The sequence below is a fragment of the Carassius auratus genome, unplaced genomic scaffold, assembly GCF_003368295.1.
Source record: "Carassius auratus strain Wakin unplaced genomic scaffold, ASM336829v1 scaf_tig00045270, whole genome shotgun sequence".
NCBI classification, from domain to species: Eukaryota; Metazoa; Chordata; class Actinopteri; order Cypriniformes; family Cyprinidae; genus Carassius; species Carassius auratus.
This window is the reverse complement of record NW_020526889.1, coordinates 27,999-40,819: the sequence shown is the minus strand read 5'-3', so window position 1 is coordinate 40,819 and position 12,821 is coordinate 27,999. Positions and strand designations below refer to the sequence as shown.

The window sequence follows — 12,821 nt, the reverse complement described above, 5'->3', positions numbered from 1 at the left end:
ATATATTTACTTATCTATTTAAATTATAAAAATGCAAGGCAAATGCATTACAATGCTGTTAGAAAAATTATTCAGGACAAATTATGTAGAAAATAAGGTTTTCGGAGAAAGCTGTAAATCTTCAGATATGTGATGAATATAGTGGAAAAGCATATGCATATATGCATTATAATATTCCAGTAGAAATCCAGGAATCATATCCGTTTGTTCCCCAGTGTGTTTTGGGGGAAATCCAGCTCTACTGTACCCAGATGGAGCACATGGTTCTCTGCGTCCAGTGTGTGTGAGAGAGAGAGAGTCACATGCATGAGGTTTCCTACATTCCAAACACTGTGGCTTAGCTCCTCCCATCCGCTCTGTGATTGGCCAGAAGTTCAGCTGCAGGAGAAGCACAGCAGAGCGAACTCTGGGTTCACTTGATCAGAATCTATGATCACGTTCAGAGGCGTCTGGAAACATGGTCGGAGATGACAGCACTCTCATGCAGAGATCCCCAAAAAACGGATTAAGCTGTAAAATGGTCCTTCAGGCGGTTGGCAGAGTGCTGAGGTATATCTTTATCGGTCTCCTGTGCTCCTCTAATGATTGCAGTGATTTCTCTCTCAAGTCCTTCGCAGTGCACTGCTCTGGAAGCCAATGGGATGGAATCAACTTTCCACTGACTTTTAATTGTTAGCAGCGCACCTTTATTGTGCGTGTCATGTTTGTCAGGTTCTTCAGGCTGTAATGATATGCTATATTTCCCCACGGGGCTCATATAGAGAAGTTATTATTAGACCGAATTACGGCTGGGCCAGCGCGGTTATTTCTGTGTCAGTGGACCAAAAGGTGTATTTTTAGACACCATATATGTGGTTTATATATAAATTATGTCGAAAGTGCTTTAAAAGTTCACAAAGGAAGAGTTATTTTGATATGTGTGTGTGATACAGCTTTTATTCCGAGTCTATCTAGTGATGAGTTTAGTCTCAAATTGTTGACCTGTTGCTGTCAGATACCTGCAGACACTGTTTGTGTTGTTAAAAGTGTAGCTAATATCAATATAGACATTTGTATATTTTTTTTATAAAAATAAATAAAATGCAGTATGCATTGAATCAGCAACAACTTACAATAAGCACCATATTTTAAAGAAATTTAAATGATTAAATGAATGAGATTTTATATGGATAGAAATAATGTTATGGAATATTAAATGACACTGAACATTTTTTTCTTTGCACTCTTCACTCATTAAACTGTATAGAGAAATCACTATATGATGCATAGAGGAATTAATATATTTCTTATATATTTTGTCAATCAGTTTGAATATTTATCATTAGTGTTTTTTTATTATTTGTGTGTGTGTGTGTGTGTGTGTGTGTGTGTTATAAGTTGTATGTGTATTTTACCACATACAAAAATACTAAATTCCATGAAAATGGATTATAGAGAGTTAAAAAAATAAAAATAAACAAATATTAGCATTACAATTTGCTGTTTGATTTTTTTATTTATTTATGTATTTATTAAATTTGTTTTGGCATGTAGTTTGAGACTTTTGGACCGCATATATCATAAGATATAATATGCATGTGGATGTAGTCCCTGGAATGCTTCTAGGCTGCACAGTATTTTTTTTAATGCATCCAAATGCTTTATTTCCCATTTATTGCACTTTTTGCCCAGAGTGCGGTTTAATCACTAAATTTATACTGTGTGTTTTCCAGACTACAATGGACTGTAATTTCTTGTTGATTGATGCTCAGGTGCAGTGTTTTAGTGAATAAGTGAACAGGTAGAGTCAGGTGAGCTGTGAAGAAGAGAGATCTTTCTGTCTGTCAGTTCATCATTGAACAGACTCTCATTCTGTGCTCACTGCAGCTGTGCACACAGATCACATACAGCGTCAGGGATTTCAGAGATTATCACCACCAGACATAACTCTCCGGTATCCTTGTGTTTTCATTTCACAGCATATTTCTTTGAGAATCATTATATATGTAAGTGTTGGTAACCTATCAACTCTAATTATTGCATACTAGATAAATGCGATCATGCCATGCCAAGAGTGCCACACTTTGCATGAACTTCAAACATCTGGATTTGTGATTTACCGCACAGCGTTGCAGGTGAAATACACCACTGCTCTTTTACAGCTGTGTACTAACGCATCTAATTTTAGTCTCTTGAAAAACAGTCTTGGCGTTCCTGCGTTCCCACAGACTGTGGCTTTTCAGAGAAAGGCCTAATTTGATGTTTCTATAACAGTGTTTTAAATGACACTTTTTCAGGCCTGGAGCATTGGTCAGTCAGTCTGGAGTCAGAAAGCTGTTTCTTGGTTCATATCGGCTCAACTTAACCGTGCAGATTTGCTAATGTGTTTTAGGTGGGATCAGCTTCTGAGGAAATATGTGGAGACTCCCTGGTTTGAAGAGCTTTGCTAAGTGACTTTGCCTTGCAAGTCTTTCAATGGGACGAAAAGATTAACCCAGTTAGCAAATTAAAACACACTGCTTTCTTCTTTCATGCCCATTAAAATGCTTGTTTATTAATTTGGGATTTAAGGCATGCTTTTCTACTCCTTCAGTCAGGTTTATTCCTGACGTGTTTGGCATGTTTCTGAGCATGAAGGTCAGTTTGTACGTAGGATTCTCACATTTTGGAATAGTTTAAATGTTTGAGATTCTGCTTGAGATGCTGGTTTATATAAATGCACCAAGTTGCAAAAAAAAAAATACTTCTACTTTAGTCAAATACCATGCTTTTTTGGATTTTGCATAATGCATTAATAAAGCACGGAATGCATTTTTTCTCCGTCTTGACTCTTGGAAGTAGGGAAATGCGTCAGCGAGCAGTGGAATGTTTTTTAATCGTGTCTCAACCATAATGGACAAGGCATGTAGCTTATGAGTATTTGCCAAAAAACTTGCCCTGGGAATAAAAATAGGCTCGATTGCGACCCAGACAAACGTTCCTAATTGCACAAACTTTTCACATTTCACTGTCTGAGAGCTACACCATCTGCGTTTCCTTTCGCGAGTCTGTAGTTCATTGTTCGATTGTGATCCCGGGAAGGAAGTTGGGAACAGTGATTGAGTCGAAACGTCTATTGCATCATTTGACTTTCCTGAAAACCACAGGCATGATGGCTAAGAGACTGTTGTGAGGAAAAGAAGTGTGCCAGAGCCTGTTTTATTAACCGTACATAGACGAATGCAGGCCGGTCAGAAATCAGACCACATGGAGCGGTCATCTGCAGTAATATCTCCATATTTTCTGGGATAATTAGACTATTTTGAGTGTGATATTGTGCTGGTATCTTGACTTGTGGCCATGTTTGGAAGTATTTTTGTTGGTGAAATTTCTATAAATAAAGAACGCTGTCTAAACGCGCATGTTTCTAACCTACTAGACTTCAGGGATGTGTGTACTTTGCAATATACTCAATAATTTAAAATCACACATCGTTAAAACAACAATCACGATATTATTGAAGACGATATATATCGCATACCCCTACTGTGTTCACACGTGTGTGTGTGTGTGTGTGTGTGTGTGTGTGTCTGTGTATATCTGTGAGTGATTGAGTGTGTGTGTGTGTGTGTGTGTCTATATATATCTGTGAGTGAGTGTGTGTGTGTGTGTGTGTGTGTGTGTACTTGTTTTTCTATTCTGGTGGGGACTTAAACCTGAATACACACAGACTCATGGGGACTCGTGTCACGGTGGGGACCTAAATTGAGGTCCCCACGGGTAAACAAGCTAATAAATTACACAGAATGAAGTTTCTTGAAAATCTAAAAATGCAGAAAGTTTCCTGTGAGGGTTAGGTTTAGGGTTAGGGTTGGTGTAGGGCGATAGAAAATACGGTCTGTACAGTATAAAAACCATTACACCTATGGAGAGTCCCCACTAGGATAGCTGACCAGACATGTGTGTGTGTGTGTGCGTTTGTGTGTGTGTCTGTGTGTGTCTATGTATATCTGTGAGTGAGTGAGTGAGTGAGTGTGTGTGTGTTCACGTGTGTGTGTGTGTGTGTGTGTGAGGTAAGTGGCAGTTTCTGCAAATAGATCATGATTTTCAGCACCGCTTTTTTGTATGTTTGGTAGTTGCAAGTTAAAAGCCACCAGATGTTGAGTGCTTCAGAGCTTCTTACATGAGGAACAGGAAAAGTCGAGATGGTTATCATTGTGTGGAAGAGCAGGAATGGAAAAGCTGCTGCTATAATCTCAAAAGAATGCAGGCAACCTTTGATCTGTACAGTATATACAGGAAATGGCAAGGCAACTGTAAACTAAAAATACTGTCAGTATATGGTTACAATTATTGTATAGGTTCAACGTGTACAAGTTGTTGTTGTGTGTAAAAACAAGAGCAAATCAGGTAGTGCAGCAATTGTTTGTGCAATTCAGAAAAAAAAAATAAAAAAAAATAAAAGCAGCGAGAGAGTTTTTTTCTTCTTCTATGACCATTCATTTACATAAAATATCTGTTATTTTGTTACTTTTTAATGGTGTGTAAATTTGCATCATTGCATCTTGTGCCTGAGCTCTTCCAGCTCTTCAGCACTGCAATATATATATATATAAAACACTATATTAAAAGTATGTTAAGTACATAATGTGTCCTATAAAGTAGCATATCACAAATATGAGTGGCTCTTTTTTTATTAATTGTTCTTTGTTTTCTTGATTTTCCATGCATGTTTTGACTGTGTTAGCCAGTGATTTGTCATCTTAAGTGTGAAACTGTCTAAATTTGAAACAGAATTTGTGATTGTAGACTGAAGCTGTGTTGTTTAACCGCCGGACAGCAGTTACTCTGAATATCTTTGGGCTTGCAGCTGGTCACGTGTTTGAATCCTCCTTCATTTGTGTGTCTCTAAGAACATTGCATGAATGGCAGACAGATGTGATTGTACAGTGAACAAGCAATTTATCATTCAAAAAAATAACAAAACTGACCATAAAGATTCAATGCAAAATCAAATTTGGAAAACTATTAACAAACCAAAAATGTCCTTACATCACGGTCAGATGAGGCAGGGATTCCCAAATGGGGATTCACAAGTTGTTTATAATTTGTAAAATCAAATGCGCAATTCAGCAAAATAAAGTTGCAATATAGCATTGTTATATGAAAGTTTAATACAGTTGCATGCCTAATGAGATGAGTTTAATGGTTGGTTGACTTTATGTATAAATTTGCATAATTTCGAACATTTCTGTGGAAGTTTACAGAATTTTACCAGTTATTCTTCAACATAAAAGCTTTAGGGTTTTAAATGTTAGAAGCTCAAGGGTTTGAGCTTTCGAAAGTGCAGCATTTTAATTAAGAGATAAAATTTGGTAACTTCTAGAGTAGCATGAAATATTTGACAGCATAAATATATTTATCTTCATTTTAATCATTGACCCAAAAATATATTTTAATTGGTTTCAGTGTCAAATTCAAAACAAAAACTAAGTTAAAATGTTGTTTGGCAAGTTTGACTAAACCGCTAAGTTTTACAAAACAGAGTTTGTGAACCCCTGAAATAAGGGATTGTGTTCCTGTGGTTCTGCCACGCTTCACTCCAGGTTTCTCCTGCTGATTGTCCTCGTACTCTTGACATTCATGACGTGCCTTCAAGATGAAACGCACCATTAAATTCCCTCACAATCACTTCCCCCTAAACGCTGTTTCCAGAGGGCACTTCCTGGCTTTAGTGCCGTGCTTTTCCAGGAATCAGGAACTCTTTGTCTAAATGGACTGAAAAGGGAACAAAAGAATCCAAGACGGAGGGAATTTTCTGGAAGCTGCAAACTGGAAAATCAATTGATATCTGCGTCCCTGCAGCACAGAAGCAGTCTCAGTGTCTCCAGGTATATAGCAATAGACAACAATACACTGAATGGGTCAAAATGATCCATTTCTCTTTTATGCGAAAAAATCATTAGGATATCAAGTAAAGATTTTGTAAAGTTCCTACCATAAATATATCAGAAGCTATTTTTTGATTAGTAATATGCATTGCTAAGAACTTAATTTCAACAACTTTAAAGATTATTTTCTCAATATTTAGATTTTTGTGCTCCCTCAGATTCCAGATTTTCAAATAGTTGCATCTCAGACAAATATTGTCCAATCCTAATAAACCATGCATCAATGGAGCGATGATTTATTCAGCTTTCAGACAATTGTCCCTCATGACTGGTTTTGTGGTCCAGGGTCACAAATGATACCCAATATTTATGTTTCTTTAGATCTAAATGTTCTTTTATGGTGCTTCAGGTAATCCTCCACAGAACGGCCCGAGACCATCTGTGCAGTCGCTGCAGACTCTGTGTGTGTTAGTGGTCAGCGTGTGGACGTGAGTCTCTGTGTGTTTAGCAGCGCTGGCCTCTGGCTGAGGCTTTAGGTCGGGTCTCTTCATTAAAGCAACAAGGCCACTCTCTGTGTGGAGAGCTTGAACTGGCCCCGGGCCCCGGAGTCAAACAACATGGGAGCATCTGACTGAAGAGCGGCCGGTCTGTCCTTTCAGATGGACACAGACACGGCTTTATACCACGCTGCTGTTATTGGACTGCCGTGCTGTTGGATAAAAACAACAAACTAGGATATATAAGAAACACAGATGATATGAGAATTGTTAATATTATTATTATTGTTATTATTATTTTTATTAGTGATGCACTGAAATTAACTTTGGATGCACTAGTTATCAAACTAAAAATATATTATACTTTATTGCCAATAAATGTAATAAAATTTAATAATTATTATTTTTTTTTTTTTATGTAAACATTTTAATATCAAAGAGTTGCAAAAAGGTACGCACATCCAAAATACCCAAAAATGTTTTTGGAGCTATAATTTTCAGCTATAGTTTAGTTAGTTTAGTTTCAGATAGTTTAGTTAATTTAGTTTAGTTTATATTTTTTAGTTTATATTTTATAGTTTAAAGTTTTGTTTAAAGGTTTAGCTTGGGTTAGTTTAGTTCAAGTTTGGGTTTAGTTTAAAGTTTAGGTTTAGTATAGTTTAGGTTAAGTTTAGGTTTAGGTTTAAGTTTAGTTTAAACTTTAGTTTAAGTTTGGGTTTAGTTTAAGTTTAGTTTAGTTTAAGTTTGGGTTTAGTTTAAGTTTGGGTTTAGGTTTAAGTTTAGGTTTAGTTTAGTTTAAGTTTGGGTTTAGGTTTAAATTTGGGTTTAGGTTTAAGTTTAGGTTTAGCTTAAGTTTAAGCTTTAGTTTTGGTTTATTTTAAGTTTGGGTTTGGTTTAAAGTTTAGGTTTAAGTTTAGTTTAAACTTTAGTTTTGGTTTAGTTTAAGTTTGAGTTTGGTTTAAAGTTTGGGTTTAAGTTTGGGTTTAGTTTAAGTTTAGGTTTAGTTTAGTTTAAGTTTGGGTTTGGTTTAAAGTTTAAGTTTAAGTTTAGTTTGAACTTTAGTTTTGGTTTAGTTTAAGTTTGAGTTTGGTTTAAAGTTTAGGTTTAAGTTTAGTTTGAACTTTAGTTTTGGTTTAGTTTAAGTTTGAGTTTGGTTTAAAGTTTAGGTTTAGTATAGTTTAGTTTTGCGTTTCATAACAGAATTATATTTCCACTACAATTTATTGTTGAAAAATGCATAATTGTACTCTTCACAGATGAAAAGTAAATGGCATGAACAAAATGTTGCTCTGTTAGCACATTGTTCTTGGCCCGCTCCGTCATCATGGCAGTAAAGGTTTCTCAGAGTGGTTTTGTATGAAAGCTTGATTTACAAAGCCTCTCCTGTCAGCAGTCTTGTGTGTGTGTTTAAGGTGCTGTGAGGTAATTGTTAGCTCTTAAAGCGCTTGTTTTCCATGAAAGCAGCTCTTGTGTGTTGAAGTGTAGTGTCTGTGCTGTATTCGGGTGTTTGAAGCGTGAGATGGGTGTGGTGGGAGGCGCTGGCTCTGATGGTAATACAACCCTCCTGCGCTAAAAATAGATGTGGAAGGAAAAGCCTAGATGTCTGTGGTTTGCTGCGCTAATTACAGGCCACGGTTAACTGAGCAAACCTGCAGTGGAAAAAACGGATGTGCACAGATCGTTGTGTAGTTTGCTGCGACGCATGAGGTGTCCCTATGTAATAAATAATGGACCAGCTCCATGCATACACACAATGCTGAATATTTGCAATATATGCAATGATTTTGCAAATATTTTTTTTATTTTTGGACATTTTAGGGTTATGATTTTATATGGATTTTTTTTATGCATTCATAAAAAATATGTGGCGTTACAGTTGAGTAACGTCTGTTTGCCCTTGTTTCGTTTCGTGCAGGAAGGGCAAGGGGAAGCCCAATGGAAAGAAGCCGCCCGCCGAGGAGAAGAAGCTTTACCTGGAGGCAGAATACACCAAAGTAAGAGTCGTCGACTTCGACCTCAAGGAGCTGGTGGTCTTGCCCAGAGAGATCGACCTGAACGAATGGCTCGCGTGCAACAGTGAGTCACTCGCATCACCTCGTATAGAATTAATCCTGCAATAGAAATTACATTCACAATGCACTTTTTAATGTTCATTGGTAGATCATCAGATCTTGCCCTGAAATGCTTTTAAAAGTCGGAAAATAGGAATTCTAGGAATGCAGAGGAAACAAGTATTTTCTCTTGTTGCGGTGTATGTAATCTGGGAAGGCCGACCCTTGACCTCAACCGCGGCTGACCGTCTGCTGTTGTTGTGTCTAGTTACTAGCTGTGTTTTGCAAACATCATCGGGAATGTATGATTTGACCTCTGTTATGTAAGCGTATGATTTATCAGCTCACAATAACACTCCAGAGCCACGGATCACAGCATTGCTTGCATTTCCCTCCACTTTACCTCGAGAGAAAACACAAGAAAAACACCAAGTACGGCTTGATACACTTTCAAATTCCACAAGGACTTATTAAACCAAAATCACAGACTTTTAATGGTTAATCGAAGCCATTTCTCTTGATCAGTGAAAGCTCTGTCGTCTCGTACAGTACTTGAGTGGATTGGTTCATTTACATAGAATATATGTTATAATTGTACATAATGTGCATTTTTGTATCAATTTCTAAAAATATAAAACAAACGAAAAGGTGTAAAGATTTTTGCTGATGTTTAGAAAAATGTTTATTACCCATAATTTAATTGATGGTCACCTGATCGTTGTTTGTGTGTAATTAGGCCTCAGTTTTTTTATAGAATGACTTTTATGGAGTGAGTTGGAGTGAGTTTGATGGCTGTGTTTCATCGTTTCTTAATCTTGGCATCATCTGTGTGTGATCCTCTAGCCACGACGTTCTTCAACCTCATCAACCTGCAGTACAGCACGATCTCTGAGTTCTGCACCGGAGACACGTGTCCGGCCATGACCGCCTGCAGCACGTGAGTTACCCATCATTAACTCTCAGAGACGCGCCGAGCGGAAACTAGACGTGACCTCCGACCTCATGGAGAGATGTGACTGTACAAGAACAAAGTCAGACTGTATTTGATTTCGTCCTTCTGTAATACCAGAGGAATAGATCAGTACTGCTGCTGCAAAAAAAACAATATAACCGTCACAGTAAATCTACATATAAATGCATCATTCATTCATTAATTCTATTGGTTTTCACTACAAATGTCATTACACACAACCAGTTAAACCACTGCACATTCCCTGAAGTTTTTTTTTGGTTTGGATATTTGTGAAAGAGCAGTGATTGAAGGGGAAGTGATGATGATGCTGTACTTCCAGCAGAAGTCTGTGTGTTTTTCTGACATGGTCTCAATCTAACCTCCGTCTCTCAGGACGTACTTCTGGTATGATGAGAAAGGGAAGAAGACGAAGTGCACAGCGCCGCAGTACGTGGATTTCGTCATGAGTTCAGTTCAGAAGCTGGTGACCGACGAGGACATCTTTCCCACCAAATACGGTGAGTGAGCCTCTAGCGCCACCTGCTGATGCATAATATATCTCACTTCTGTTGTGTTTATTTAAAAGCAAATGACCAGTTTTTAGTAGAAAACTAATCAAGACTCTCACAATGGATCTAGACATACATTTTTTTAAATATTCTGTAAATTTAAATATTAACACTTCATCATGAGGTTGCATTAGTTAACTGCTTAACTAATTTAAGTTAATATAAATTTTCTAATGAAAGCGTGCATGTCGTATATTTGTGATTTTCAACTATTTATGGTTAAATATTAAATATTGTGAACAGCCACAATCAAAAAGAACACATTGATTGTTGCATCACTACAGTTTTAATGTAAAAAACGAACAAAAAAATAACTTTTTATATTGTTATAAAAAATGGAACCAGTTTTAGATTTGATGAATCTTAATTGAAACATAGAAACATGCATTTTCTGTAAAGCTGCTTTGATATGCATTATGAAAAGTGCAACGCAAATCATTGATTAATTAATTCTTGTGGTCTTGGAATATTCTTAGTAAACAATCTTAGAATATAATTATTCTTAAACTTCTTCAGTGACCGTGAAATTATACACATAATAATATTTACTGGGGTCAGGAAGGATGCATTCATCTGATCAATAGTGACAGTTTTTAATATCACAGAAGATTTATATTTCAAATAAATCTTCTGTTCTGTTCTTTTGAACTTTCTGTTCATCTGTGAATCCTTGATAATTAAATGTATGACCGTTTCCACAAAAGTATTGAGCAGCTCAACTGTGTTCAACATTGATAATAATCAGAAATGTTTCTTGAGCAGTAAATCATCATATTATTCTGATTTCTGAAGATCATGTGACACTGAAGACTGGAGGAATGATGCTGAAAATACAGCGGAGCATCACAGAAATAAATCACATTTTAACCCAGATTCACACAGAAAACAGATGTTTGAAATTGTAAAAATATTTCACAATTTTCACAGTATTTTTAAATCAAACAAATGCACATCATGCGTTCATCACACTCTGTGGTCTAACTGTGTGGCGCTGATGGAGTTTGTCTGGTTCTCTGCAGGTAAAGAGTTCCCCAACACCTTCGACTCGCTGGTGAAGAAAATCTGCAGGTATCTCTTCCACGTTCTGGCCCACATCTACTGGTCCCACTACAAGGAGACGGTGGCCATGGACCTGCACGGACACCTAAACACACTCTACACACACTTCGTGGTATTTATAAGGGAATTCAATCTGATGGACCCCAAGGAGACGTTGATAATGGAGGACCTGACGGAGGCGCTGTGCACGCCGCTGCCCCCTCAGCCACAGAACCACGTGACGGAGAGATGAGTCCGGCCAAGGACTGCTGGGACTCACAGACCTGAACACTGCTCTTTAGGACCCAGTCGGGAGCGCCGAATGACCTCAGACGCGGCCGTCTAACCCTTTAACCAAGAACCGCCTGACCATGCTTCAGTTTCCTCCCCGTTTTCCGCTTTCCGTTTGATGCAGCAGTTTTCCATCTCTTGGTTTGATAAGGGTGTCGGCCTGGTCCTCGTGTACGGTATAAAGGTTTCTTTTTCATTTTTATAGGGTAAAAGGGGTGTGTGTGTGTGTGTTCAAGGCTTTTGCACTCAGGAACTGAGAGAGCTGTCAATGCTACCTGCTCACCCATAAGCCTCTCGGTGTCACTTTACTCCTCATATAGCAATCCCATCCTCCCTCGACTCATATGGGACAGACTTGTGTTGCGTATTAGCACGTTAACCACTGTAAAGAGAGAGACCAGGTGAATCGGCTGCCATTTTGGCTCCAGGGCCTGGGTTTCACGCGTTCTCCCTCCAGAATGACAAGGACATTCACGTTGTCTGCTGTTGAATCTGACAACCTGAGTTCGGAGGACTGCTTGTAATCATGTCTAGCCTCGTTCTGAAAAGACGATTTGTGAATGGAAAAGAATGTACACTTAGTGTCTATTGTCTGCGAGCGACTGAGAGTGTGAGTAAAAAAGAGCGACAGATGTTTTAGTTCTCCCTTCATCACTGTTCAGAGAGTTTGTGTCGCGACGAGAAGATCAGACTTTTCCTTTTATTTAATTTATTTCTTGGTTTTCTTTTTCCTTTTCGTTTCAGTTTTAGTTGACGTTTTTTCAGGGCTCCTCGGTTCTGGCTTTTGTTTTATGTATTTTAATAATACTTTAAGTTAAAAGCGATTTAATATTTTAAGCTCTGCAAATTATAACCTAATAAAATATTTAAAAGTCACAGTGTCTTTTTTTTCCCTCTTTTTCATCCTTGAAATCAAGAAGTGTCAAGTCAGAAATATTGCAATTTCATGTATTTTTAATAATTATTTGAAGGTGTTATAAGTGGTTTGAGTTGTCATGCTAACCCCGCCCACAATACACATGTCAGCCAATCAGGTTACAGAAGTAAAGTTCCTTTTATTTTCTCCACAGAGGAAGTTATTTTGAATGATGTTATCTTAAATATCTGTAAAGACAGAACTACTGTGAGCTACAAGGTGTGCTTTTGTTAAAGCATTAGGTTTAAATAATTGTAATATTACAACAGACTACATTACCCATGATTCTGCTAAGAAATCTCCACCAATCAGAGAACATAAATGGGCAAATCATCCCAAAGGGGCTCCGCCCAATCACATGAAGCTCAGTTCATTCTCCCTATGAGCTCAAACTATTTATTTGAGTGCATATTTAGCTTTTTATGTGAAATATTTTCTATACTTTTCTAATCGACATCTTTAATTCAATTGTTTTATATCTCCATCTTTTGTATATAAGATTTGATGATGGAAAAATCCTGAGAAGTGACGCCCATGTTGATGTTGTTGGACATTATTATTTGAGATAATTATGAATTATTTTGTAACCACTTTTTAAAACACACTATCAGTGAAATTTGCATGAAACTCAGTCGATCGTGCTAAATTGTGATGATAG

At 37.4% G+C, this 12,821-nt stretch overlaps 1 protein-coding gene across 2 annotated transcripts in view; it reads left to right on the top strand.

The window, feature by feature from the left end:
• The window catches only part of LOC113087743 (MOB kinase activator 2-like), a 29,653-nt gene extending 18,377 nt beyond the window's left edge, over positions 1-11,276 (top strand). The window contains exons 1-5 of one of the 2 annotated variants that reach the window (XM_026255656.1): positions 415-549; positions 8,262-8,422; positions 9,241-9,334; positions 9,743-9,867; positions 10,938-11,276. In XM_026255656.1, coding sequence (XP_026111441.1) covers positions 458-549; positions 8,262-8,422; positions 9,241-9,334; positions 9,743-9,867; positions 10,938-11,209 — 744 coding nt within the window. In that variant the 5' untranslated portion in view covers positions 415-457 and the 3' untranslated portion in view covers positions 11,210-11,276. Of the gene's footprint in view, positions 1-414; positions 550-8,261; positions 8,423-9,240; positions 9,335-9,742; positions 9,868-10,937 lie in introns of those variants that run through there. The other variant, XM_026255657.1, reaches the window with a different exon arrangement.
• The last annotated feature ends 1,545 nt before the right edge of the window (positions 11,277-12,821 follow it).